Below are 25,918 nucleotides of genomic sequence, written 5' to 3'. Positions count from 1 at the left end.
TAGTGTTAATTGCGGATTCCGACTTAGGTCTACAACGACTCATCGACAAGACCAACTCGACCTGTGAGCAATTTGGTATGAAAATAAACATTAAAAAAACCAAAGTGATGTCAATCCGAAAAAACCAAAACGTACCTCAACCTTGCACAATAAATGGGCACATTTTAGAACAGGTTAATAGATTTAAGTACCTGGGATGTTGGATCGATAGCAGCCTAAATCCTGATCTAGAAATAAGATCGAGAATAGAACAGGCCAGAAAATCTTTAGAAAAAATAAAAAAACTGCTTTGTGATTCTCGAATAAAACTCGAAATTCGACTACGTTTATCAAAATGCTACGTCTGGTCGACTCTTCTATATGCAGTTGAAACGTGGACCCTTAAAACATCAACCGTAAATAAATTGGAGGCCTTTGAAATGTGAATCCGGAGAATACTCAAAATTTCATGGACATCGCATACCTCAAACGAAGAAGTGCTGCATAGAATAGGCAAGGAAAGAGAACTTTTTAACACAGTAAAAGTTAGAAAAACATCATACCTAGGCCACATACTGAGAAATAATAAGTACCAATATGCCCAACTTATAGTGCAAGGAAAAATCGAGGGAAAGAGAGGCCTAGGAAGGAAAAGACTATCGTGGCTCAGAAACATCCGACAATGGACAGGGCTAAATTTTGAACAGCTAATAAGAACAGCTGAAGATAGAGAAGAGTTTAAAATTGTAGTAGCCAACCTCCATTGAGGAGAGGGCACTTTAAGAAGAAGAAGAAATATATTTTCCAATGTTCTTTATCTTGACAGAAAAATTGAAAAATAAATTTTACAAGAAAACATAATACTAAACATATAATAAAATAATACAATAATTACTAACTCTAAGCAAACTTACCAAATGTAATCATATATTTGTCCATCTATACCTAATAAGGTCATTGAACAGGCACTCTAAGATTTTGGCATTCAAATGGTGTCTCGCATATTATTAAAGATAGATATTTCAGGAAGTGAGTACTTCAGGAGATACCCCATCTACTAAGCAATACGAACTTTAAACGTCACTTTTAATACAGCATGAGAATAACGAATATATATTATTCTTGTAATTGTGATATGTAATACATTTACCCCGTTGTTTAAATTGGCCTGTGGTTTAAATATTCTAGAAAAGTGGGATTCGGTTTATCCAGGAAAGAGGTATTTTAACTAGTTAGAAAATTTGTTACTAAAAATAAAATTAAAACAAAGTTTAAAGACGGTGTACTTGGAGAGGATTGGTTCCACCTTCTGCTAGAAAGAAAGTATTAGACCCATTCGTAATGCATGCATATTTTGACTTCCTGGAAAAAACACGACCGAGTTTGAGCTTCTTAATGAGGCTCATAGAGTGTGGAACTTAGATGAAAGCAGCCTAAGTATAAATCCTAGAAAATCTAAAGTAATTGGTGCAGTCAACAAAGCTTCTTCGAGAACAGTAAGTTTACTTGATAAAGAAAACACAAATATTCTTTTAATGTTCGACGCAGCTAACGGTAAAGCCCCACCATTAATAATATTTAAAGGGAAGCATTTGTAGGACCAGTGGCTTGCATCTCCCAAAGCAGATTTTTCGGGTACCGTTTTTTCTGCTTCCAGTAAGAAAGGCTGGATAGAGAATGACATTTTTAAAAACTACTTTCTTAAAACTTTGATTCCAGCATTTGGTCTAGAATGTCTTGTTTTAATCATTTATGTTGGTCAATCAACCCATATAAGCTTGGAAATATAGCCGAGATCGGGAACAACCTAACTATATTAAAACTACCACCACACAGCAGTCATCTTTTGCAACCATTAGATCTGTCTGTTTTTGGGCCATTTAAACTAAAATGGGATAAAAAGTTGTAATCTTAAAAAAGACAGCATATGGGCCAAAAACTGCCAAAAATAATGTTTTCGCAGTTTGTCTAAGAAACCTGAAAACCTATTTCAACAGGAATTATAGAGGGTGGATTTCGAAAAGGGAGAATTTTTTCAATTAACAAAAATGTTATACCAGATAAAGCTTTCCCTGCAGAAGAACTAAAAAGATAACACGATTCTCAAAGTAGAGTCCGTGTTAACGGAAATTCGATAGCAGATGGCACTGTAGTTGCTTTTACACTGCTTCTACGTAAAAAGAAGGAAATGCTACAAAAGAACCTAGTGTTAAAGTATCATTTGGGAACTTGTTATTGTCAGTAATTCATCAAGCACTTAAGCCGGAGACAACAAAAAAGTCCCGAGTATGTTTTGGTTCTGAAATATTAACCTCAGACGAGGCCCTAACTCGACTAAAAGAAAACAGTAAAAAATCAACACTACCAAAACCAGCCAAAAGAAATAAAAAATAGATCAACTTCGTCAAGCAGCACAGATTTACAACCTGCAACTCCACCTTATATGGATTCCGACAATTCTGAAGAGTTTTAGCGTAAGTTTGAAGATGATTATAAGATTAAAAATGTTGACTAAACTGTAACTCCTATTTCTTGGGTACTAGTCAGATATTGCACCAAAAAACTAATAAAGCATTTTGTTAGAATGGTTACAGAGTCATGCGATGATGGTTGGAGAGTAAAGCTCACACGATTTGCAAAGAATGCGTTTTCGTCGCCAGTAATATAGGACATGGACAGTGTAGACCAAAGTGATATCGTCCTGTTTTGCTAGAACTAACTGAGCTATTGCTTGGATACCAAAAGTGCTACAGGCAACAGCGATTAACAAACTTAACCATATTCAGCGGGTGGCTTGCATAAATATAACAGCTGGTGCAAACCTTGATGTAGGACAATTGGGAACTTGTTTCTGGTGAGGAGAGCTGGATGCGCTACCACTGCTACAGGCAGGCTGTGACTCAATTGATCCAAAGTTTTTCTTTAACAAACCCTACAAAATTGAAACAAGACAGTATATGGAGACAAACGTGGCAAATGAATATTGCATATACACCGATGGCTCCAAAATGAAAGAAGGCTCAGGATGCGGGATATACTCCAGATCACTGAACCTAAGAATAAAGTGGGGTATGGGCAAAAATGCCAGCGTCGTTCAGACAGAACTGACTGGTATCTTCATAGCCGCAAAAGAGATAACCCAAAAAGGTATAGCAGGAAAAACTATGATGATCTGCACAGATAGCAGACAAGCGCTACTAACCTTGAATAGACCACGTGTCACATCAGGTTTAGTAATGGAGTGTCACAAGTCACTAACCCAAGCTTCGGATGGTAATACCATCATCCTGAGGTGGGTTAAAGGACACAATAGGAATAAAGGCAACCGCATTGCTGACCAATTAGCTAGGAAGGCGGCAGGCCTAAGACTCTTAGGACCTGGGGATCTTTTTGGTTGGTCAACTACAACAATCGCGGAAATTGTCAAATGTCACTCCCATACGCAAACCAAAGATGGGAAGAAGGGCAAGGATGTTAACTTGCCAGGGTAACACTAAGTAACCTTGAAGAGTCAACATCAAAGAAGAACTTGGAAATGATCAGGAAAAACCTACGTTTGGCAGTTGGTTTTTTAACTGGTCATTTTCAACTAAGCAAACACCTCCACACACTGGGGCTAGCAGACACACCTCTATGTAGGAAGCGTGAACGAGAAGACGAATCTGTAGAGTATGTCCTATGTGAATGCCCAGAGTTATCGTTAATACGAGATTACGTGTTCGGCGAGTCCTGGCCCACACCAGCACACATAAGAGAGATGTCTCCTGGTGACTTGTCCACCTTCCTAGAAATGGCAGGATAGACAATAAGCTAAGGGTGACAGCTTCCTGGGAGGATGCACAATGGGTCAATTGTGGCCTAAGTGCTGTTAAACTTAACTAGCCCTCCCCACTCTACAGATACAGAAGTACCAATAAAGTCTGTTTTTTTAGATAATTATTTTTTTAGAATATTTGTTTTCTTTACGATTAAGCTTTATACTTTAAATTTTATAAATAAATAGGGGCAACATTTTTAAAAAAAAGTTGTGTATATGAAAGATAAGATCAATTAATAACTATATTTGAAGTATTGCCCATTTTTTGTTTTATCACTGTTTCATTAAAAATGCAAGTTTTACTCGCATGAAAGTGAACTATTAAAAAATTATATCACATTTACCCCACTTCACTTTATGAGTTATCAAAAATAAAAAATCAATCACAATTATATACTTCATAATTATAGTCGACTTTACTAGCGGTACTTACTATTTACTATATAAAAAGATTTGACGACAATATTGGACAACATAAAATACCGCTGTTTAATTCAAATTAAAATCCTTTAAAAACGAGCCGGACCGATGGCTACTAATGAGGTGAATTTCAGTTATTGGTCAAAATCCGTGAAATAAACAATACATACTTTTGTGCTGTTAATATAAAATTGGAACAATTATTATTTTGCTTAGAATGGGCTAAAAGGGGGACTGGACAATCACTGTGCCTGGAGACAGGGTAAGCAAATAAATTGAAATATTTACGGACGGCTACTTGTGTTTTGGATGGAGAGCTAAGTCGTGGATAAGGATAGAGATGTCCTGGGCAACACTACACAAGAAGATTCCAAACTATCTAAAATTGGGACGCTGTTTAAAATAATCCTCTTGCTGCATGGAAAGAAAGCTTTTGGGGGGACAAAAAAAGGAAGCTGGGCAAAACCTGGGAAAAATTAAACACTAAAGCCAGACTTTAGGTTATCCTGGACGACAACAATATGTATTCTTTAAAACTTGGCTCCTTATTTTTTACTCAAAACCATGTAGGCCCACTCAGTCCTTAGAAACGCTGTTATATCCACTTTACAAAGACTACCAAATAGCATTTTGAGCTTAAAAAACATACTATTTATCAAAACTCATGGAATTAAGCCAAAATTTGCCGGTTTTTGAAACTTTACGAGAATAATGTTTCTCAGTTCAAACTCTAAGTTGTTTTTCCTGATTCTAACCCGCCACACTCTTCGCGTCAAACTTGTCTCTCGTCGTACCAGTTTCTCACTCACAGCCAATCTGATCTCTCCCTGACTACACTTTGGATTTAATAATGGACTTTAAAGCAGCGGACCTTTAAATTTTTATGTGAACTTATTTAGATTATAACGCAATGAAGGCAAAGTTAGACTAGACCATTAGGTAGCCACTATTATCCCACGACGACTCCTCAAATACACTTGGGTAAAAAACGTCAGATCACTGTTACGTACCAGCTAGGGGCGTATCAAATAAATTATTTTTATATATTTAAATATTCAAAGGGAAAAATTCATGCTACAAAATACTGCAGTATCTCAGAAATAAAGTAGCTATAGCTGATCTGGAAATGATAAACCTCGTAGATCTACAACTTAATGATTTTATTTAAAACAACAAATACCATTCTTTAAAAGCAATAAAAACAATAAACAATTTGCCACTCTTATTATCAACAAATTAATAAAATTTTAAATCAAAGCTTTAAATCTAAACAATAAATAAATTTTCTTTAATTGTATATTTTACAAAAGTCTTTCCACAGAGTTCTGTCTTTCTGTTAAGAAATAAATAAAGCTTTTTATTGATAGTAAAAAACTTCGATTTATAATTTAGTATCCAAAAAAGGATCTATTTTTCTCCACTATACCGACCATAGTATAACCATTATTATTCCGTGCAAAAAAAGTCATCCGCATACTGAGAATTCACTCGTGGAACCGTAAAAACAACAATAAAACTCGTGATTTAGAACAAGCCAGCAGGGTGGACAGGATCAGAGAGACCGTAATTTGTGGCGTCTTGAAGAAACACGAGAAAAGATGGAAAATGTTTACAATCGTGCCCCAACACAATGTTTTGCGTTATCATCAATCATACCCGCAGTCGAAAGTAGAAGCTACATCCGCGCGTATAGGAAATTTCCCTAGAAAATATTGAAAGCATCAGAACGTTCTGCCAACGTAAAATATTTTATAGTGCAGTCGTTGATACTACTGAAATATGTTATATCAGTAAAAACCGTAAAAAAATTTAAGACTTATGGCTTGTTATAAAAGTTCTCTTGATTTACAGGCACTACCACTTTCACTGCTAACAAATTTCAGCAAAAAATCTAATAAGAGTTCTAAAATACTAGTAAAATTAAATGTTAAACTGCAATTAAAGGTGAAGTTAAAAAGGACAGTGCGCTAAGTCACACTAAGGGCAGAGCAGTATTTAGACAAACAAAATAAGACCAAATCTTGTGTAAATAATTCCCTTTTAATACCTTAAAAGAACTTAGAAATAGAAAAACTGTTAGTTTTTTTTTTGTGGATGGGTTTAGTCAAAAATATTGATCAATAAGGTCATACTGGAAACAATGTTTTTTGTATTCTATGTGGCATTTCAGCGATAATACAGATATTTCGCTGATACCTATACATCCTGAAAATTAAATTTATTGCTTAGTAAACTTGTAGAAAGATTCCTAATATACTATCCTCTTGGTTTAAAATTATGTGTAGATGAAAGCATGGTTCCATTCCGTGGACGCCTTCGGTTCAAAAAGTATATTAAAAACAAAAAACACATTTCGGTATAAAAGTGTATAAATTATGTTGTGAGGGTGGCAGGACATATAGTTTAGTACATCGTTGAAGCACCGATACTACTCACGGTGGAAATTTACCGTTGCTGCGTATATTTATAATCATATAAAAAACGGACGGAAAAATATTATGTATATCCTATTTTTAAATAGTCCTATACAACACAAACTACACAACAATCGTACAGATGACTGTCTGGCCGCATTCTGGCTGTCCGTCGTGCGCGTTATTCCATAAGACTAGTTTCATACTTACACGACCCGACACGACCGAGTCGTGGACGACTATTTGCCGTGCACGACACAATAACCCGTCATTTTCACATATACACGAGTTGACTTAGTCTGATTAAACCAGTCGTTCGTCAACCATGGAACGTACCCAACTTATTGCATTTATAACATTGTATCGTCGACTAAGGAAAAATAAAAGAAATATGATGTAGTGGGTTCATCCGTTCAACATAAGACGGCCTGAAGTTGATGTATTCTTTGTTCTTTTCGAAGATTTAAGAATGCACGAAGAAAAATGTTTTAATTACTTTAGAATAAACTTTCTTTGATCATTTAATGAGCTACATCTGCGATTAAGGGATTCCATTCAATGTCACTAGCTTCAGGAAGTGTATTGAGCCTGCTCAGATGTTGGTAGTCGCAATCAGGTAGGTCGAAAAAATTATATTTTTGTTATATATATATTTATCCAAATGTACTAACTACATATTTAAATTAAAATTGAAATGAGTCAATGGGCGAGTTTTCGGTATTTGGAGCTGCTGGAGATTCGACTGATGTCCTAACAAGCTGCCAACCAGTTTCATAATACTATGCGGTTGTAGAGGTCTGTGGTATATCGTGGTCTACTTCAGGGTGTTGTGGTTGTAACAGTTGGTACTGAGTTGATGGTTGGCCTTCAAATAACGTGGCAGGTCGGGGGGCTGGATGAATATTTGCACCCGACTTCTTTTGAGCTGTCATTGCTGATAGTATTTGCAGTACTTTCAGTTGGAATTCCACAACCTCATCGTCACTTAAATTTTCTAAAGATGGAATAATCACTTTGAAAAACGATAAATGCTGGTTCGGCGTTTCCTTAAGGGCACTTATTAATTCCAGTTCAAAAGGATCTGGTTTCATTCTTTTAGACTGCTCTTGCGGTTTTTTGAAACCATGACTTTCAATTAACTCAGGATTGAAGGGTTCCATCTCCGCACAATCATTATTACCTTCTTCTTAGCGATAGCGCAGTCATGATTGTAAGACTGTCTTCAGTGGGCCTGGGGTCTGTAATTGTTTTTAATTAAAGCTACTTCTTATAAATGTTTTAAACATAGTTTTTTAGTCGTCTCTCTTCTTTGAAAGCAATTCCGAAGATTCGTCCATTTTTTTATTACAGCTTTACCTAAAAAAAAAAACAAATTTTTAAAAAATTAAATTGAATTTATTTTTATTTGTAATATATAAGGGCAGGGTAAATAATATTATGTAATGTTTTTTTTTTCTTATATTCCAATTATAATTTTTACATTTTTCCCCAGATATCTGGCAAGAGGTTTCACGTTCACGGAACTTCACTACAGTTTCAGACTAGGAATTTCCACGATCAGAAAAATAGTGAGGGATGTCTGCTTAGCTATTTGGTCGATGCGGCAAGAATATATCCACGTGCATACCGCACCCCATGTAACAAAAATTGTGCTAAGGAGTCTGGGTGACTCTATCCAGTGTAGCAAAAGGGTGAACTCTAAAATGCACCTTGATACACCAACGAACTAATATGTGGAATAACGGAAGATGGAAGGGATTAGATAGAAATAAATTATGTAAAAGAAATAAATAAAGGGTAAATATGAATTTCAAAATATAACAGAATTAAGTGTTGGCTAGCGACTATGCAGGAGAATGACCACTTGACACTCAAAGAAGGATTCGGCCAATTTGCATGCCCTACAGAGACCGTAAGATATAAGAACTAATGACAAGAAAACCACCAAGAAATAAACAGATGAAACATAAAAGTTGCTCTAATGAATGCTTGGGCGCCAGGAAGTTAAATGTTTTCTTCCGAGATCTCTTGGATTGCTGAAATATGAAAGATAGGTACTAATTGAAATATTAAATTTTAACCACACCTTTAATAATTACCAACTTAGATACAGACTATTTTAAATACTTATATACTAAACCACCACCTCTTATGTACAGTTAACTATAGCTATATTTACAGTAAAATCCCTGAATATAATTATAAAACAATTTACCCCTGATATACCCCTTGATTTCAAATCGTGACAAAAGTTATATCCAATAATAATGTATAAATAATAAATATAATTATATACTACTCACTAATAGTTTAGTTTTCGTTTAAGAATTGTTTATGTTTTAAGTGAAAATTCTCTGGATATGTGTGCACACGATAACCTAACAAAGAGAAATTCAAGGGAGAGTTATAACCTCTTCCCTTGGTAGACAATAAATAATTAAATTAAATTACAATGATTAATGTTTTTAAAAAAATTAAAGATATTTATTATTAAGGATATTTTTAAATTAAAAGTGGAACCAAAAGTTAAAACCTTGAAGAGGACGTAGCAAAAGTTATTTAAAATAATTGAATGATAACAAAAATAAAAGTAAGTTCTTCCTGCCGGTTTCCGTAGGTTTCCCTTGAAGATGATCCGGTGGAGAACTAGACTCAGGTGGTAAAGGGTACCAAACCTAGATTCCCTGGATCAGGTACTATTAGACAAATAATTCCAACTAAAAATTCTTCTTAATTTCCATAAATAAACTTGAAATTTCTTCCCCTTGTTCTAAATAAGTATAACCCCAAAAACTAAAAAAAATTTCTTCCCCTGACTTGCAACTGAATTCTTGGAGTAGGCTAAAAGGAACAATTGTGTTACTTCATGTTCTTTGTACATACAAAAGGTAAGGAAAAACACAAGGGTTATCAACCTTGAAAGGCGATACAAAAAATGTCAGCAAGTGACCTTAAATTGAAATAAAAACCTTAATGGTTTTCGGTAAATAGTGACCTTCGAATGGTGTGACAATGTTTTTATAATGTATGGATATATTAAATAGATAATTTTAACGGAAAACATGATCTTTATATATTATAGAATAGGGAAAAAAAAAGAAATATTAGCCGGTTTTAACGGTATGAAATTGAAATAAATAATTGTGTGCTTTCACTCTTGAAAGGAAATAAAAATTTGAGATATTGAATCTAATACTTATAATTTATTTAGGTATAAAACTTTTCCTTAATAAAATAAGGTGAAATATGACATGTATAAAATATATGAAATACCTATCAAAGACGAAATTAAAATAGGTCTGAATTTTACTAACAATGGCGGATGATATGAAGGATTTTTCCTTATAATTTATTTGTAATTTTATCTTACCGGCTAGGGTGATCCAACTGAAAATATCCTCGTACAAACAACAAAATAACTCAAATAATTTCTTCTAAAACAAACAGCTCTTCCCAATAAAATAAACTTAAACTAAATTCGGGAAAAAGTGGCACTCCCAGCCGCAACTACTCTGATTGAATCGATCCTCTTTCGATTACATTCAGTTGACCAGTAACCACGTTGAGATTCTACACCTCGTGGAATGAATGTACTTTCAGAATCTTGCCACTGGGGGCGCAGTTTAATGCCAACCTTAGAAAATAAGATTTACTGGGAGTTATTTAAATATTTAGTTTAAGAATATTTCAATATGAATTTAATTTAGAATTAAATTAAAAGATTCCAGTCACAAAAAGAAGGTAAACGATTATTTGAGTAACGGACTCGTTACACCCACCAGTGGAAAGAAGTTGCTGAAGAATTTGAAATTAGAGCTAATTTTCCTCATGGTATAGGAGCTGTCCATGGGAAGCATATCCACATAATTCACTCATGTAATTCAATGCTTTACAATTACAAAGGGTATTCATCTATAGTGTTGATGGCTATGGCCGCAGTCGTAGTAGTACGCGTTAGCTCCTAAAAATGTACTTATTTTAATAATATTTTAAAAGCACCGTTACTTTATACTGATGCTAAATTCGCGCTGTATATCTAATATTTTATTATTTATACAATAAAATTGTAACATCATTGAAAACTCTTTTTTTCTTATTTACTGGATTTACATAATATAAAAACAAAAAAGAGGCTAAAATAATGGACCAATATTAAAGTGTGGTTCTTTAGTCCTTTCGTCCTTTAATGAATAGTTTAGAAAAATTGGATGAATTTTATACCTATAAGTTTCAGTATAAAGTTTAGATTTTCATTCAAAATTTGTGCAAATTTTACTTCTTAATGTTTATAAACAATGGAGATATGATTTTTTAAAAAATAGTCCCTACCTTCATTCCTATTGGTCATAGAAAGTTCTTTTTAAAATGCGAGTTTTTTACCAGCTATTTAATGGTTGTACGTAAAAGTCTGTAGCTTGAAAAATATAAAAGTTATTACAATTGTTTATAAGTAAAAAACATACCCCCTTTTCAAACGTTTATTTTGTAAATAATTTCGATGAAAACGCAATACGTATTTAAATTTTGAGATACTTTAAGTTTTAAAGAATCATATGGAATTTGCTAAATAAGTCTAGCATCATTAATAGAGCAAGTTCAATAGTTTAAATACTTGGCCTCAGGGATAAATAAATTAAATAACTTTTAAACTATTTTATACAGGATCGGGGGGAAATTTCGCACAAATTTAAAAGACGTTCAAAGATGTTCAAATGTATTAATAACATTTTATTTTGTTAATAAAAATTAGGGCAAAAAACTGGTTTTTTGCAAATATCTCCGTAAGTTATTTATTAATTTTATTTTAAAAAACGGGAAAATAAATATATTCTTGATATAAAAAAATGATATAAGTATTGTTTATGTAAAATATAAGGGAAAAAACTTATAAAACAAGACAAAAAATCAAATTGTGACCATAAATTATTGTTAAAAAAAACGCAAGGTAAAATACGAGTACTTTTTTATTTATTCGTCATCTAGTAACCCCCACCTAAGTCTTAAAAGCTTCAGATAACTGCGAAAAATTTTTCGACCTTTTTTTTAAACTGACGGATATATGGGTTAATGTGTCAAACTAGTAGAACAAATATTAGTTATTTAAACTAATATTTATATAGTATATTAAATATTTAAACCTTCCATTCCACAAATTTTAAAAATATTTTATTTTGCTTTGTTCCGTTTTGTTATTATGGAAAACCGCATGGCGCTATTTTATTTTTTAACCTATTCACATTTAATGCAAAAATCAACAATATTGGCTTCGTATATGTATAACGTGACCCCAATTCAAAAAGCGACGAAAATAAACCAAACCATCTATTTTAATGTCAATGCGATTTTGTCAACCGTAGTTGAAGGTAGCCTATTATATTTTCCGGTTCTCAAAGTCGTGAAAGGAAGTTGGTGAATACACATTCAATTTATGAATTTACTTAACGAGTTCTACGATATTGTTTATGCGAAATAAATTGAGAATGTATAAAAGAACACAAGAAAGCTATGTTTAGAATATGTATGCATGTATTTGATGCTAAAGAAATATGGTTTGTTGAAGAGTGAAAACTTATTCTGTTTTTATTACAAATTTAATAAAAGTTTTAATATTTCGGATTTGCTTTGTTTTAGAAAAGTTATTTACCGGTTTTTCAAAGAATATCATTCAAAGCAAAAATAGAAAAATCCCAGATGCTAAACATCAAACTAATAGACGGGAAAAGAATTATAGGAAAACAAGTAAAATTAAAATTGGCTGGATATACCCTTAAGTACCAAGAGAAGATGAGGGATGAAATAAAATACTTATACACTGGACACTATGCAACCACAAAAGGTAAAGAGGGAGACCGCAAATGAGATAACCAATAATCTAAAAAACACGCTGGAGCAAAATAGATGCAAATTTCCTGTGATAGATAGGTATGAAAAAAGCGTACATCCAAAGATAGATGATTGGTGCTATTTAAATAGATGAAAAGTGTAGGAGAAAGGCATGTGTCTTGGTATAAAATTTACTATTATTTTTCATTTTTTATTCTTTATTTCTTTATTTCACCGGCCATCCTTAAGACGTTTATTATGTCCAGCCCATTTCCATTTCAGTTTAGCTACCTGTTCGACAGCGAGATAATAAGTATTTACCATATAAAGTTACAGTGCCATTAGTTTCAAGGTTCAGCTTGTGATTTACCCTTGCGAGAGGGTTGGTTTTACATTTGGACACGAACTAACGACGATTAAATAGATAAAACGAATATTAAAATACCTTTTTTTAATTATGGCAAAAATCCATAAAACTATTTTTTCTGTTTATGTATTAGTTAAAAGAAATATTTTGTGGAAAGACAATGTTGAAAGATTGAAAGAATGAAATCTCTCGTCGTGAGCACCGGCAACACTTTCACGAAGCCCGAATGCTTCACGATGGCAATATTTTCAACATCCGGGAAGACATGTGTTGAAAGATATGAATTACTAGGAATTATACGGGAAGTTAAAGTGCAGTCAAAAAATAATTTGACCACTCATCCACGGAAATCTTTCGTTCAGTAGTTTCCAAAGCTACAATTGCCATTCGGATCGCAAACCTTCGAAAGAAGGGAGACGGTGCACTAAGAAGAAGAAGGGAAGACAAAATAAACATTTTGTTTCCGGAGAAACTTCACAGTAACAGTTTTTTCTGCTTGCTTAAACCAAATTATCATGGTAAAAATTAATGGATGTAGTTTTTCCAGCATCTTTAAATTTTACTACACTTGTAAAATTGAGTGCAACTTTGTCTAGTGGAAAGAAATTAAAAACGTCTTCATTTTCGGAACATAAATAAAATCTGCTTCTATCGGAGATATCTTTAATCTCGAGCTGATCTTCATCTTTAGACGAAGAAGAAGATAAGTAGAAGATACGAAGTTACGACTAGTGCTCTTTTGACAGCCTCTTTTTTCCTCGGAACTGTCTTGTATGTTCCATTTATGTGAAGGCCTATAACATCGACCTCGCGACATTATATCATTACTATTAACCATGATTGTCATGTAATTTAAAGGATTTTTACATTTATTTACGTAGCTAGTTTTAGCTACTTTAGAATTTTCACTGATGATGGTTTGACTAGACCAGCGGTTTCCAACCTTTGTTAGCTTGAGATACACTAATTTAAAAACTCGTTCAGTACGGCACACTTGGTTAAATAATCTCGATAATAAGTATAATCATAATGTATTGTTATGTGATTTCTTTATTATCTTACTTTCGTTCAAAATATAATTTTAAACATAATTAATTAAGTTAATCCTGTACTCATTATGGAAATGATTAGGAAAATTAAGAAAACAAAATTTTCATGCACTTACAAACATATATGTGTGCTTAGTGACCCTTCATTCTCAAGTCGTCCTCAAAATTTTAGCTGTGAATTATTTGTGCTTTTGATGGCGTTCATCGAGGAGAGAGCAGATTCACAGATATAAGAAGTTGAAAACGTATTATTGCATTCATAGTTTCTTTACATCACATGTAAACATCTAGAGATATAACAGTAGTCATGGGTGATTTTAACGCCAAAGTTGGAGAAGGCAGATGTGAGTCTACTGTAGGACCATAGGACTCGGTGTTCGAAATGAGAGAGGAGAACGCCTTATAGAATTCTGCCTAGAACATAATCTTGCAGTAATGAATACTTTCTTTAAACTGCCTAAACGACGCCTTTACACTTGGAAATCGCCAGCTGACAAGGTCGATAAAATAGTTAGAAACCAAATTGACTATATTTTAATAAACCACAGATACCGAAACGCAATACAATCAATACAATCAGTGAAAGCGTACCCAGGTGCAGACGTGGCGTCGGACCACAATCCTCTTGTAACAAAATTTCAACTTCACTTACAAAAAATAGAAAAGTGATAAAATAAACATACAAAAATTAGAATCAGAAGACGTCAAAGAAAAACTGAAGCAAGAAATGAATGCAAACCTAGAATCCACACCAGAATCAATTGATGGTGATGTAGAATAACAGTGGCAATTCTTTAAAAATGCAATTATCGAACCAAGTCGCAGAGAACTCACAACAACCAGATGCAAGAAGGGTGATTGGGTGACAGAAGAAATCTTCGAAATGATGGAGGACAGAAGAAAGCAAAAGAATATCAACATAACTCAGTATTAACAGCTGCATAATCAAATAAGAAGGAAAATAAGAGAAGCTAAAGAGACTTATTTCGCTGGAAAATGCCAAGAAATAGAAAACTTACAAAACAAATATGATAACTTCAATCTCCATAAGATAGTTTAAGAATTAGCTGGAGTAGCAAAACAAAAACCCTCAAGAATACTATTGGACAAACAGGCAAAGTTAACAGTATTTTAGTGGAGACAGAACAAAAATTAGGAAGATGGAAAGAATATATAGAGGAATTATTCCATGACCAGAGACAGGAAAATACATATAAAGATAATCAGAGTAAAGACGAGGGACCCGAAATAACAAAGTCAGAAGTTATGCATGCAGTAAAGTCCATGAAAAATAATAAAGCTGCTGGTCCAGATGAAATACCAAGTGAATTGCTAAAACTGATCAATGAAAAAAACATAGATCTTTTAGTCCAACTACTGAACACAATCTATTCCACAGGAATCATTCCACGTGAAATGCTGACATCAACATTTATTTGTCCACCAAAGAAAGTAAATACCAAAGAATGTAGTGATTATCGAACGATCAGTCTAATGTCACATACCTTAAAAAGCCTGCTAAAAATCATACATAACAGAATATACGCTAAGCTGGAGATGAATATTAGTGATTCTCAGTTTGGATTTCGGAATGTAGTGGGCACAAGAGAGGCACTATTTTCTATTACATGACCGACTTATAAAAGTACTCAAAAACAAGAATCTGGATGTGAGGGATGTAACATTGATCTCAAATTTATACTACAGCCAACGATCACATGTGAAGAGAAGTATCAGAAGAAGTGGAGATAAGGAGAGGGGTCAGGCAAGGTTGCATACTGTCGTCGTTTTTGTTTAATGCTTATTCTGAAGAAGTCATACCAGAAGTTTTGGTAAACGAGACAGTCGGCATAAAAGTGAACAGAAGTTTAATTAACAACATTAGGTATGCCGACGATGCAGTCATAATAGCCGACAGCTTGGAAGACTTGGAAACAATAATGAACAAAATATTAAGATATAGTGGAGAATACGGACTCTCTCTTAACATCAAAAAAACCAAATTCATGAAAATTAGCAAGAAGATTAACGGTAGGCGGCCAGCAGACTGAGAGAGTAAAAAGATATACTTATTTGGGAACGATAATCACAGAACATAACGATTATACTGCAGAAATAAGAGTCATAATTAATAAAGCACGTGCCAACTTCGTGAAAATGAAAAAGATTTTATGCAGCAAAGATCTGACATTGGCCCTCAGAATAAGGCTAATTATATGCTATGTACATAGTGTACTCTACTATGGAGCTGAATCATGGACATTAAACCGGAATACAATAAATCGACTTAACGCGTTTGAAATGTGGACATTTAGAAGATTGTTAAGGATTCCATGGGTAGATAGAGTCACGAATACAGAAGTGTTAAGGAAAATAGGCAGAGAGAGGGAAATTGAAAATACAATAAAAGAAAAGAAATTGCAATATCTCGAACATGTGATAAGAAGCGAAAGATACAACATCTTCTTATAATGTAAGGAAAACTAGAGGGTAGGAGAATCGTAGGAAGAAGACGCGTTTTCTGGTTGAAGAACCTGAGAGAGTGGTTTGGTTACAGCTCAAGGCAATTGTTTAGAGCAGCTGCCTCGAAGGTCAGAATAGCCATGATGATTACCAACTTTCGTCTCGGAGATGGCGCTTAAAGAAGAAGAAGCTTTCTTTGTTACCAGTGAATATTCATTAAAGAGGGAATCCAAAATCATGCAACATCTACATTTACTTTTATTTTCTTCAGTTTTGACTGAGCCTCTACTTCTTCAACTAGTTTACTGTATTTAAGTTTAAGTCCACGGTCGTTTTATATATCTATCAACTTACCCTCTTCATTTGTAGTGAACAAAGCTGTGTCATAAGCCGACTTAATGTATGGATTTCGCACCTAGTCCATTGATGACGTATCGAGGAAGGAAAAATACTTTTTGATATTGTCATTTAGCCTACTAAGACTTTTCAAAAAAAGGTCTTTTAGATTTGGTTCCACATTGCAATTGTTTGTTAACTGAAACGTCCCATGTGGCTTGATTTTCAACTTCCTTTATTCACAGTAAAAGCTTCTAATGGAAGCAACTGATCTTATCAGTAGAGGTGAAGATGTTTTCTTGCTTTTCCTGCATGCCCTTATTTAAAACATACAATTTCCCAAAAATATCTGCCAAAAACGCAACTTTGGAGCACCAGGTGTCATCACTAAGCACACCTCCTCTTTAAGTTCATAGAATTTTTAAAGGATACGATTGCAAGATCACCATCTTACTTCTGCATGCAACAATATGCTCAGAATCCATAGCAGAATACAAACTGTTGAATAATCTCGCTTTTATAGGCCTACTTTTGATGTAGTTTGCCATTATTACAATAGTTTGCAAAACTTGATTTGGTTTAGGCATCAAGGAATTAGAAATAAGTGCTTCTCTGTGTGAAAATAATATCTGGATTTTCCTTTTAAACTACAGCCAGAAACCCTGGTGAGTGTCCTACCATCGTAGGGCAACCGTCTGTGCAAACACTCAAATAAAACAGCCCATAAAAGTTATTATCAAAGCGAAGTAAAACAATAAATACTATTAAAAAAACCGTAAAATTTCGCGGCACACCTACAGGGACTTCAGGGCACACGAGTGTGCCGCAGCACACTGGTTGGAAACCTCTGGACTAGACCGAAAACGTTTTAAAGAATTGTAATCATTTTGAATAAATTTTAAATATTTTTTAATAAAATATACCATTATGCACCGGAAGTCTTTACTTCTCTGTATGTTTTTTAAGCCATGGTATAAAGACAACCACTGTGATTTTCCCCTTTTACTTTGTAATTAAACTTTCTACGATAAAGAGTTTAACACATTTTAACGCAATAGTTTTCATACTAACTGAAATTTTTGGTAGTTTTGTTCATTTTAAACAAAATTTCAAAAATCGGATACGATTTTAACAACAGAAAATACAACTCCAACTTCTTTTGTCATTATTTATACGTGCTCCGAGAGCGATACTTCACGATATTTAGATATAGCGCATAGGAATCATCACCGGGATATTTGTTTTATGAAACAACAGATTTCCGTTCGGCGAACTACAAAAAGTATATCAGCAAAATCAAAATAATTGCGAAAATCCTCGTCTATTTTTCAATGTAGTATGAGTGACAGGCTGATAATTGTTTGTGAGGTACAATAGGGTCCATATTCTTACTAAAATATGTTTTTATATACACATCATTTTACTTGTAGAAAACATTAACAGCATATTAATTTCTTCTAGTTTGTTGCAGTCAACCTAATACAACATTTTTAAAGTTCAGTTGCTTTAATAAAGTCCTCGTAGACATACCGTCTCAGGACTTGCAACTTAATGTAGAGTCATATGTCGCCATGTTACCAATCCAACGGTAACTTTACCATCCTATTTGTAAACACGACATAATGTAAACTAAACTTCATATATTAATTTTTAAAGGGTTTTTACCCTCATATTTAGTGGCTACATTCATGTAATATATTGACACTGATGATGGAATACTTATTCCGAAAACGTTTTGTCTTTTTAACATAGCCCGACTGGGTTTTTTATATACCTTTTTATAAAGGATTTTATTGGAAAATTTTTAAAAATGTAATTACTACTACTTAATTTTGTATTTAGTTTAAATTTATTGTTTTATTATTTTATTTTTCTTATTTTACATTTCTCGGGATTTGTTAAGTAAATTGCAAATTTACATTAAATGGACGGAAGTATTCTTTGTCTATTTCTTCTTCTTAAGCTTTTTTCTTTTCAGGGTTCGCTGTTCCTTTATCTTCTTCGCCCCTTATTTCTGTATATCGTGCCTTCATCACCTAAAATGTTCTCTCTCAAGTCCTCTGCCGCACAGTTCATACATCTTCTCGGCTTTCCTTTACCTCTTATTCGAGGTAACTTTAAATTTAACAGCTTTATCCTTCGTCCTACATAGTTTTTATTTCTACGTCTAACATGATCAAACCAATGCACCGTAACATTTTCATTTCAGCTACCTCCATCTGGTTCTTCTGAATTTTCTTTAGAGGCTTGATTTCACCGCATAACACCAACTAAGATCTTACCACACTTTTGTATTTTTTTTTGTTTCAGCCCTTCTCCGATTTTTCGATTGCAGAGTACCCCGCTCATTCGCTTTCAGTTAAACCAACCAGTCTGTATCCCGTGAGCAATTTGTCAATATAGTGTCCCATTTTCCATTATGTAGGAACCGAGATATTTAAATGGAATAGAATATAAATATGATTTATTGTCACTGAAAATTGTACAATTTTATAAACAAAGCTTACAAAAAGTCAGAAAAATAACAAAAACCATTTAAAATTTACTAAAATTATATAAATCGTCAATATCACAAAATAAAAGATAATAAAATAAAAAAACGGTTGCAAAATTTAAATAAAAGTGCAAATTGCATAATAAAACCTCACGAACTAATAAGTTTAAGTTGCTGCATATGATACCCAAATATACAGGGTGTTTCAAAAAGGTATGTCATAAATTAAATCACGCATTCCGGGGAAAAAATAAATTGATTGAATCCAACTTACCTTAGTACAAAAGTGTACACAAAAAAGTTACAGCCCTTTGAAGTTACAAAATAAAATTTATCTTTTTAGCTTTATCTCCTAAACTACTTGACATTTTGTAATAAAAATGGACACGTTACTTTCTTGTTCTGAAAGCATTTTTCATACAAAAGAAACAACAAAATCTAAGCGCACAGAAAAATTTTAAGGGGGGTGTGCAGCCTTGTTTTAATAAGTTTTAGATAGGTTTCTGTGTACTTGGTGGTATATTTAGTGACAAAGACGTTGGTAGTAAATTTCTTAATGTACAAAAGTGAACGCTTATTCTTAGCTGTCTATCTGCGGATACCTTTAGTAGTCCAGGGTTTACGATGTTTTGACTTAACTGTAATTAAAGGAAATGCCTTATTAAAAATATAGTCAAGCTTATCTAAGAAATTACTAAAATTATAGTCCACGTCCACAGAAGAAAAGTGTTACCCAGAAACGTCGGGTTTTCTAGTAAGGCTTTTTGATAGTGTTAAACCTGGTATATACTGCTTCATGATTAGATCTTCTTCTTCCTATGCCGTCCCCATTAACGGAGGTTGGCGACCACATTTTTAAAAGCTTCTCTGTCTTTTGCAACGTGGAATAATTCGTCTACAGTCATGTTTGTCCAGTCTCGAATATTTCGCAGCCATGACTTCCTCTTTCTACCTATTCCCTTTTTGCCATCGACTCTACCCTGCATGATGACCTGCAGAAGGCTATATTAATTATTTCTTAGTATGTGTCCAAGGTATGCAGTCTTGCGTACTTTTATCGTTCTCAACAATTTTTTGTCTCGACCCATTCTTCTCAGCACTTCCTCATTGGTGACCCTGGCAGTCCATGGGATTCTCAACATTCTCCGGTAGGTATATCCAAAGTTCAAAGGCTTCAATCTTTTTAACTATTTGCGCTTTTAGTGTCCATGTTTCTACCCCGTACAATAATTGCGACCAGACGTAACATTCAACAAACCTCAGTCTCAGCGCAATATTCAGATTTTTGTCACAGAACAATTGTTTGAATTTTAAGAACGCTGCCCTTGCCATTTCCTTGCCAGATATTTATATTTTGTCACTCTCTCTATTTGCTGTCCACCAAGAGTTAGTTGTTCATTATTTATTGGACTCCTTGATACTATCATAAATTTGGTCTTATCTGTGTTGATGTCAAGTCCCATTTGAATGCATTCACTATTTATTGCATCTAGTAAAGTTTGTAGATCTTCTATACTCTCAGCCATAATTACCGTGTCATCTGCAAATCTCATGGTGTTTATGATTTCTCTACCAATTCTTATTCCCTCTTTTCTTTCCCATAAGGCTTTTCTGAATATGACCTGTGAGTACACGTTGAAAAGCGTCGGAGACAAGACGCATCCTTGCCTAACCCCTCTCGCAATCGGTATATTATTTGTTTCTATATCGTTCACCTTTACTACTGCTTTCTGGTTCCAGTATATAGCCTTAATAAACTCAATGTCTTTTTTGTCTAAATTGATGTTTTTTAATTCATCTATTAACTTCATATGCTGCACTCGGTCAAAGGCCTTCCTAAAGTCTATGAAGCATACATATGCACTTTTGTTATATTCCCGACATTTCTGCAAGAGTACCGTCAACGCAAATAATGCCTCTCTTGTACCCATGCCTCCTCTGAAGCCAAACTGAGTTTCATCTATCTGCTCCTCACATTTCTTATAAATTCGGTTTTGAACAATTTTTAAGAGAATCTTTAAAGGGTGGCACATTAGGCTTATCAATCTATAGTCATGACATGATTTGGGATTGTTGTTTTTTGGTAGAGGTAAAAATATCGATTCAAGCCATTCTTCCGGGATGTTGCCCTCTACATATATGTGGTTGAGAATTCGGGTGAGTCTCTTTATATTACCGTCATCTAAGGCTTTTAACAGTTCAACTGGAATTTGATCAGGGCTTTTTCTTGTTTTGCATTCTGTAGGGCATTCTTTACTTCTGAGGGTAAAATTTGTAGGTATTGTTTTTCTTCACCTATATCTTGTTCATCATGATTAGATAGTCCTACGTTAATAATTGTAGAGCGAACATAAAGTTGTGAGAAATATAAAACAATATAATCAATTATGGAAGATGTTTTTTTAATAATTCTTGTAGGAAATTTTTGATATATTATCTGTTAACATTAGTGTTTCTTATATTCATTTAAGCGAACCCGAGCTTTTGGCCTTGTCTAATGTGAGAATCGATTAAGTACCTCTTCAGACATAAAAAGCATGGTAATCATTGATTTTTCCTCTCCTTTTTTCTTTTTAAAAGTAAGTTTGCTTGTTCATTGGTAGGTTGTTGCATCTCTGGAAGATTATTACTCCATCTCTCTGCACGGTCGGTCAATACTTCTTCTACCACTTGGTGATTTGTTCGTTGCTATCTTAACATCTTTTGTATTCGCCAATCTACTGATGATACAGTTCCATTATTTTTTTTCTCTTTGGTGTTCACTCTTTTATATCCTGCACATTACATTTTGCTCTAATCTCATCTCACAATGAGAGAGCTGTTCGGTCTCTCATTGTATTTCCTGTAATTTTTTTAAGTATCTCATTTCTTTTGTTTCTCACTGTGTTTTGGCTGTGTTGGGTCTTTTCCCTAATGCATACATCATTATTGGTCTTATACTGGCCTTATAGATTATTGATTTTCTCTCACAATGCGTCGGTTCCACCATATAGCGTTATTAATGCATCCTACTAATCTATTTGATCTTTGTACTTGAAATTTTAATTCTTTTTTCATTACTTCTGTATTGTTAACTCCATTGACTTTAAGTTTACACATGAAAATGACCACAAGCTTCTGATACTCAACATCAGGCTTCGGCTTAAAGTCTTATACAGGTACCATTTACAAATAATCAGCATCCAGGACCCTTAAACGATAGAAGGTTTTCAAAGAAACCTTGAAGACAATCTATTACCAGATTAATTAGGTAGGAAACAGCAAAGAGCTCACAGTACTGCTTTTACAGGTAAAAGGTGTTATCAAGTCGCTAAAGAAAATAAATCTGTGCTAACAGAAAGAGAACTACTGAAATCCCTACGTGCCAAAAAATACACATTATCCGCTTTATTTATAGAATTTAGAAGGAATTTTTGTTTCCGTAAACGTTCCAGGAAGAAGAACAAGTGGATGGTTACGTACTCGTTGAACGGACCAATTGATGTATTTAACGGGACGTTCATTCTTCGAAACCATAAGAGCGGACAAAGACAGAAGGCCAATGAAAAAATCTATTGGACTGTATTAGGTGAAATTATGATCCTCAGTTATGAGGTAACGGAATATGGAGAGACCGAGAGAGAGAGATTTCGTAAAATTCAAGAAGGTGCTGACTTGTTCAGAATTCGATCTTCAACTGAGACTAAGGTTTACTAAGTGCTACGTGTGGTCAGTGCTGCTATATGGCGTAGAGGGCTGGACACTCAAAACGAGGGAAATAAACAGATTAGAAGCTTTCGAAATGTGGCTCTATCGCCGTATCCTAAAAATACCATGGACAGCGAAAATCACAAATATAGATGTCCTTAAAAGAATAAACTAAGAACGCCAACTTTTCGAAACCATCAATAAAAGGAAAACGGCTTATCTAGGTCACATCATGCGAAATGAAAAATACCAGTTCCTCCAACTTATAATCAAGGGGAAAATTTAAGGCCAGAGAGGAATGGGACGCAAGAAAATGTCCTGGCTCCGAAACATAAGGCAATGGACAGGGATTAACGACATACAATCTCTGATACATATTGCAAGAAATAGAGAATTAATGGAAAATGTGATCGCTAACATCCATTAGTGGATTAGCATCTGAAGAAGAAGAAGAGAGAGAGAGAGAGAGAGATATAGAGAGAGATAGAAAGAGATATAGAGAGAGATAGAGAGAGAGATAGAGAGAGAGAGCGAGAGAGATTTTATTTTTATTCTCAATTTTCTGATACGCTTAAATCAGCGTTATGATGTAAAGAAAAATTTGCCCACTAAGAAATTTTTAAGCGTAATCAATTTATTTGATTGCTTGAAGTGATCTTTAAAGTGTCAAACTTGTTTCGTGTTCTTTTTATTCTTATTCAAATAATAATAAAATAATTGAATATTGTTTAGTATAAAAATCATGATTTTTCTAAACTTAAACTTTTTTCCAGATCTCGGACGATGACCGCATGTCCCTGACGACGGCAGTCTCCGATGAAGATGACGGTGAGAGCGTTATGAACTCTCCTTACAAGGCGAAACAAACTGGCACTGCTGCTGCTTCGTTCAACTGCACAGGCGCCGTCAGAAAAGCAGGGTAAGTTTAAATTTCATTCCCTTTATAAATGTTGAGATAAAAATAATTATTTAGTTTACATTTATTTATATATAAAATATGTTAAACATTTCGACAACATTATTTTTTAAATTATGTTTTCTTTTGGTTAGAGCAGTGGTTCCCAAACTTTTAATCTCGCGTACCACACACGAAATTATAAATTAGTAGCGTACCACTGAACTGTGGTAATCTTTAAAAAACCTTGAAAATGGTAAAGTAATAAAAACTGCAACAACTGTTTATGACAACATTATTGTTTATTAATTATAGGAAAAAATACAATATACTCAGTGCGAAAAATGATGCTGCATGTTCGAGACAAGAGAGGAAATATCTGGCTCAGTTGTACTTAATTTCAGGCGCAAATTAGTGTCTATGTTAAGCTTGTTACGATATTTATTTTTTATTATCAACATAGCAGAAAATCCGCTCTCACAGAGATATGTAGTTGTAAATGGAATTAGAAACAGTAATGCTTTTCTGGACAGCGATGGATATCCATTTTTAACTTTTAGCCAAAATTCACACAGCTCTTCTTTGTTGAATTCCACTTGCAAAGCTCCATCGCAAGACAACTCTATCAAAGATTCCTTTTCATTTACACTTAAATTTTCACGAACACTATCCAGATCTGTAACGAATGGGTTCCTTATCCAATTAAACTCCGAAAAATATTCTTCAAATATTTCAACGATCATTTGGCTGTGATTTTTGATGTTATTGATCACAATTTCACTCACTGTAAGTTCATTTTTAGTTATAAAATTTTCTAAATTAGGAAAAGATGCTAGGTTCTCATTCGACACGCTCTTTTCAATCATTTAAAATTTTTTGATAAATGTTTTTATTTTGTCATTTACTGAAAATCTATTTGTAGATCTACCTTGCAAACTTAGATTTAAGTCGTTGATGCGATTGAAAATGTCTGATGAGTAAGCCAATGATATAAGCCAGTGTTCATCTGTCAGTCGATTGCGTAATTCAAAATCAGTCCCCATCAGGAACAGCTGCACCTCAGAACGTAACTGGAATAATCTGTTCAGCATTTTGCCTCGCGAAAGCCATCTAACCTCTGTATGTAGCAGCAACTGAATATGGTTACGGCCCATTTCGGAACACAAGTTTGAAAATAAACGAGAGTTAAGTGCCCGAGATTTAATAAAATTTACCACCTTGATTGCATCTCGGAGAACATTTTTAAATTGTTCGGTCATTCGTTTTACTGCTAACGCTTGTCTGTGTATACTGCAGTGCATAAAATTACAATTCTTAGCAACAGATTTTACTTTTGTGGCTACACCTCCGAATCTACCTCTCATAGCTCGAGCGCATCAGAGCAGAAGCCAACGCAATTCATCCAGTCAAGTCCATTTTCAGCAAAGAATTCATCCAGTTTGTTGAAAATTTCATCCGCTGTAGTTCGTGTTGATAACGGCTCACAGAATAAATAATCTTCCTTAATTGTTTTATTTTCATGTATATACCGCACGTAAATCATAAGTTGAGCATAGTTCGTTACATCTGTACTCTCATCAAGTTGTATCGAAAAGAAATCGCTACTTTTTACATGATTGATGACTTTATTTTCAACATTTGATGCCATACTGTCGATCCTACGTTGAACGGTATTATTGGACAGTGATATCAGTTCTAGCATTTTAGCTGACGCCTCACCCAACATACAGGTAACCATATCTTTTGCTGCAGGTAACAACAATTCTTCGCCAATTGTGTGAGCTTTTCCTGACTTTGCAATTTTTAGGCTAACTAAGAATGATGCCTCTACTGATTTTTTGGTACTACCAGTAAATGAAGACATGACTTTCTTAGTGCTTTTCATTTCTGTTAATTTTCTGGTGAAAAAATCCTTCGGTTTGCTAATTAATGTAGAATGTTTTGTGTTAAAATGACGATTCAGTAATGAGGGTTCTATACTTTGATTTGATAAAATTTCAAAGCAGATGACACACTGAGGGCGTGGCTCATTCTTTACATCCGTCACCGTAAATCCAATATTTATGTATTCTGGGTCATATTTTCTAGTAATTTTTTGAATTTTAGTAGGTATTTTATCTTCTTAAATTACCGCACAATCTGGCTCCGAAGTGGAACTCGATGGTAAAGAATTT

At 34.0% G+C, this 25,918-nt stretch overlaps 2 protein-coding genes across 2 annotated transcripts; both read right to left on the bottom strand.

The window, feature by feature from the left end:
- Positions 1-24,076: 24,076 nt before the first annotated feature.
- LOC140446633 (zinc finger BED domain-containing protein 5-like) lies at positions 24,077-24,610 on the bottom strand. The gene has a single exon (XM_072539218.1). The coding sequence runs from the start codon at positions 24,608-24,610 to the stop codon at positions 24,077-24,079; it is 534 nt and encodes a 177-aa protein (XP_072395319.1).
- Positions 24,611-25,104: 494 nt separating this feature from the next.
- On the bottom strand, positions 25,105-25,629 carry LOC140446632 (zinc finger BED domain-containing protein 5-like). Its single transcript, XM_072539217.1, has one exon. It carries the CDS (start codon positions 25,627-25,629, stop codon positions 25,105-25,107), a length of 525 nt encoding a protein of 174 aa, XP_072395318.1.
- Positions 25,630-25,918: the final 289 nt, after the last annotated feature.

This window comes from Diabrotica undecimpunctata, chromosome 7 (assembly GCF_040954645.1).
Source record: "Diabrotica undecimpunctata isolate CICGRU chromosome 7, icDiaUnde3, whole genome shotgun sequence".
Lineage (NCBI taxonomy): Eukaryota > Metazoa > Arthropoda > Insecta > Coleoptera > Chrysomelidae > Diabrotica > Diabrotica undecimpunctata.
The sequence above is the reverse complement of the archived record's forward strand: the minus strand, read 5'-3'. Positions and strand labels throughout refer to the sequence as shown.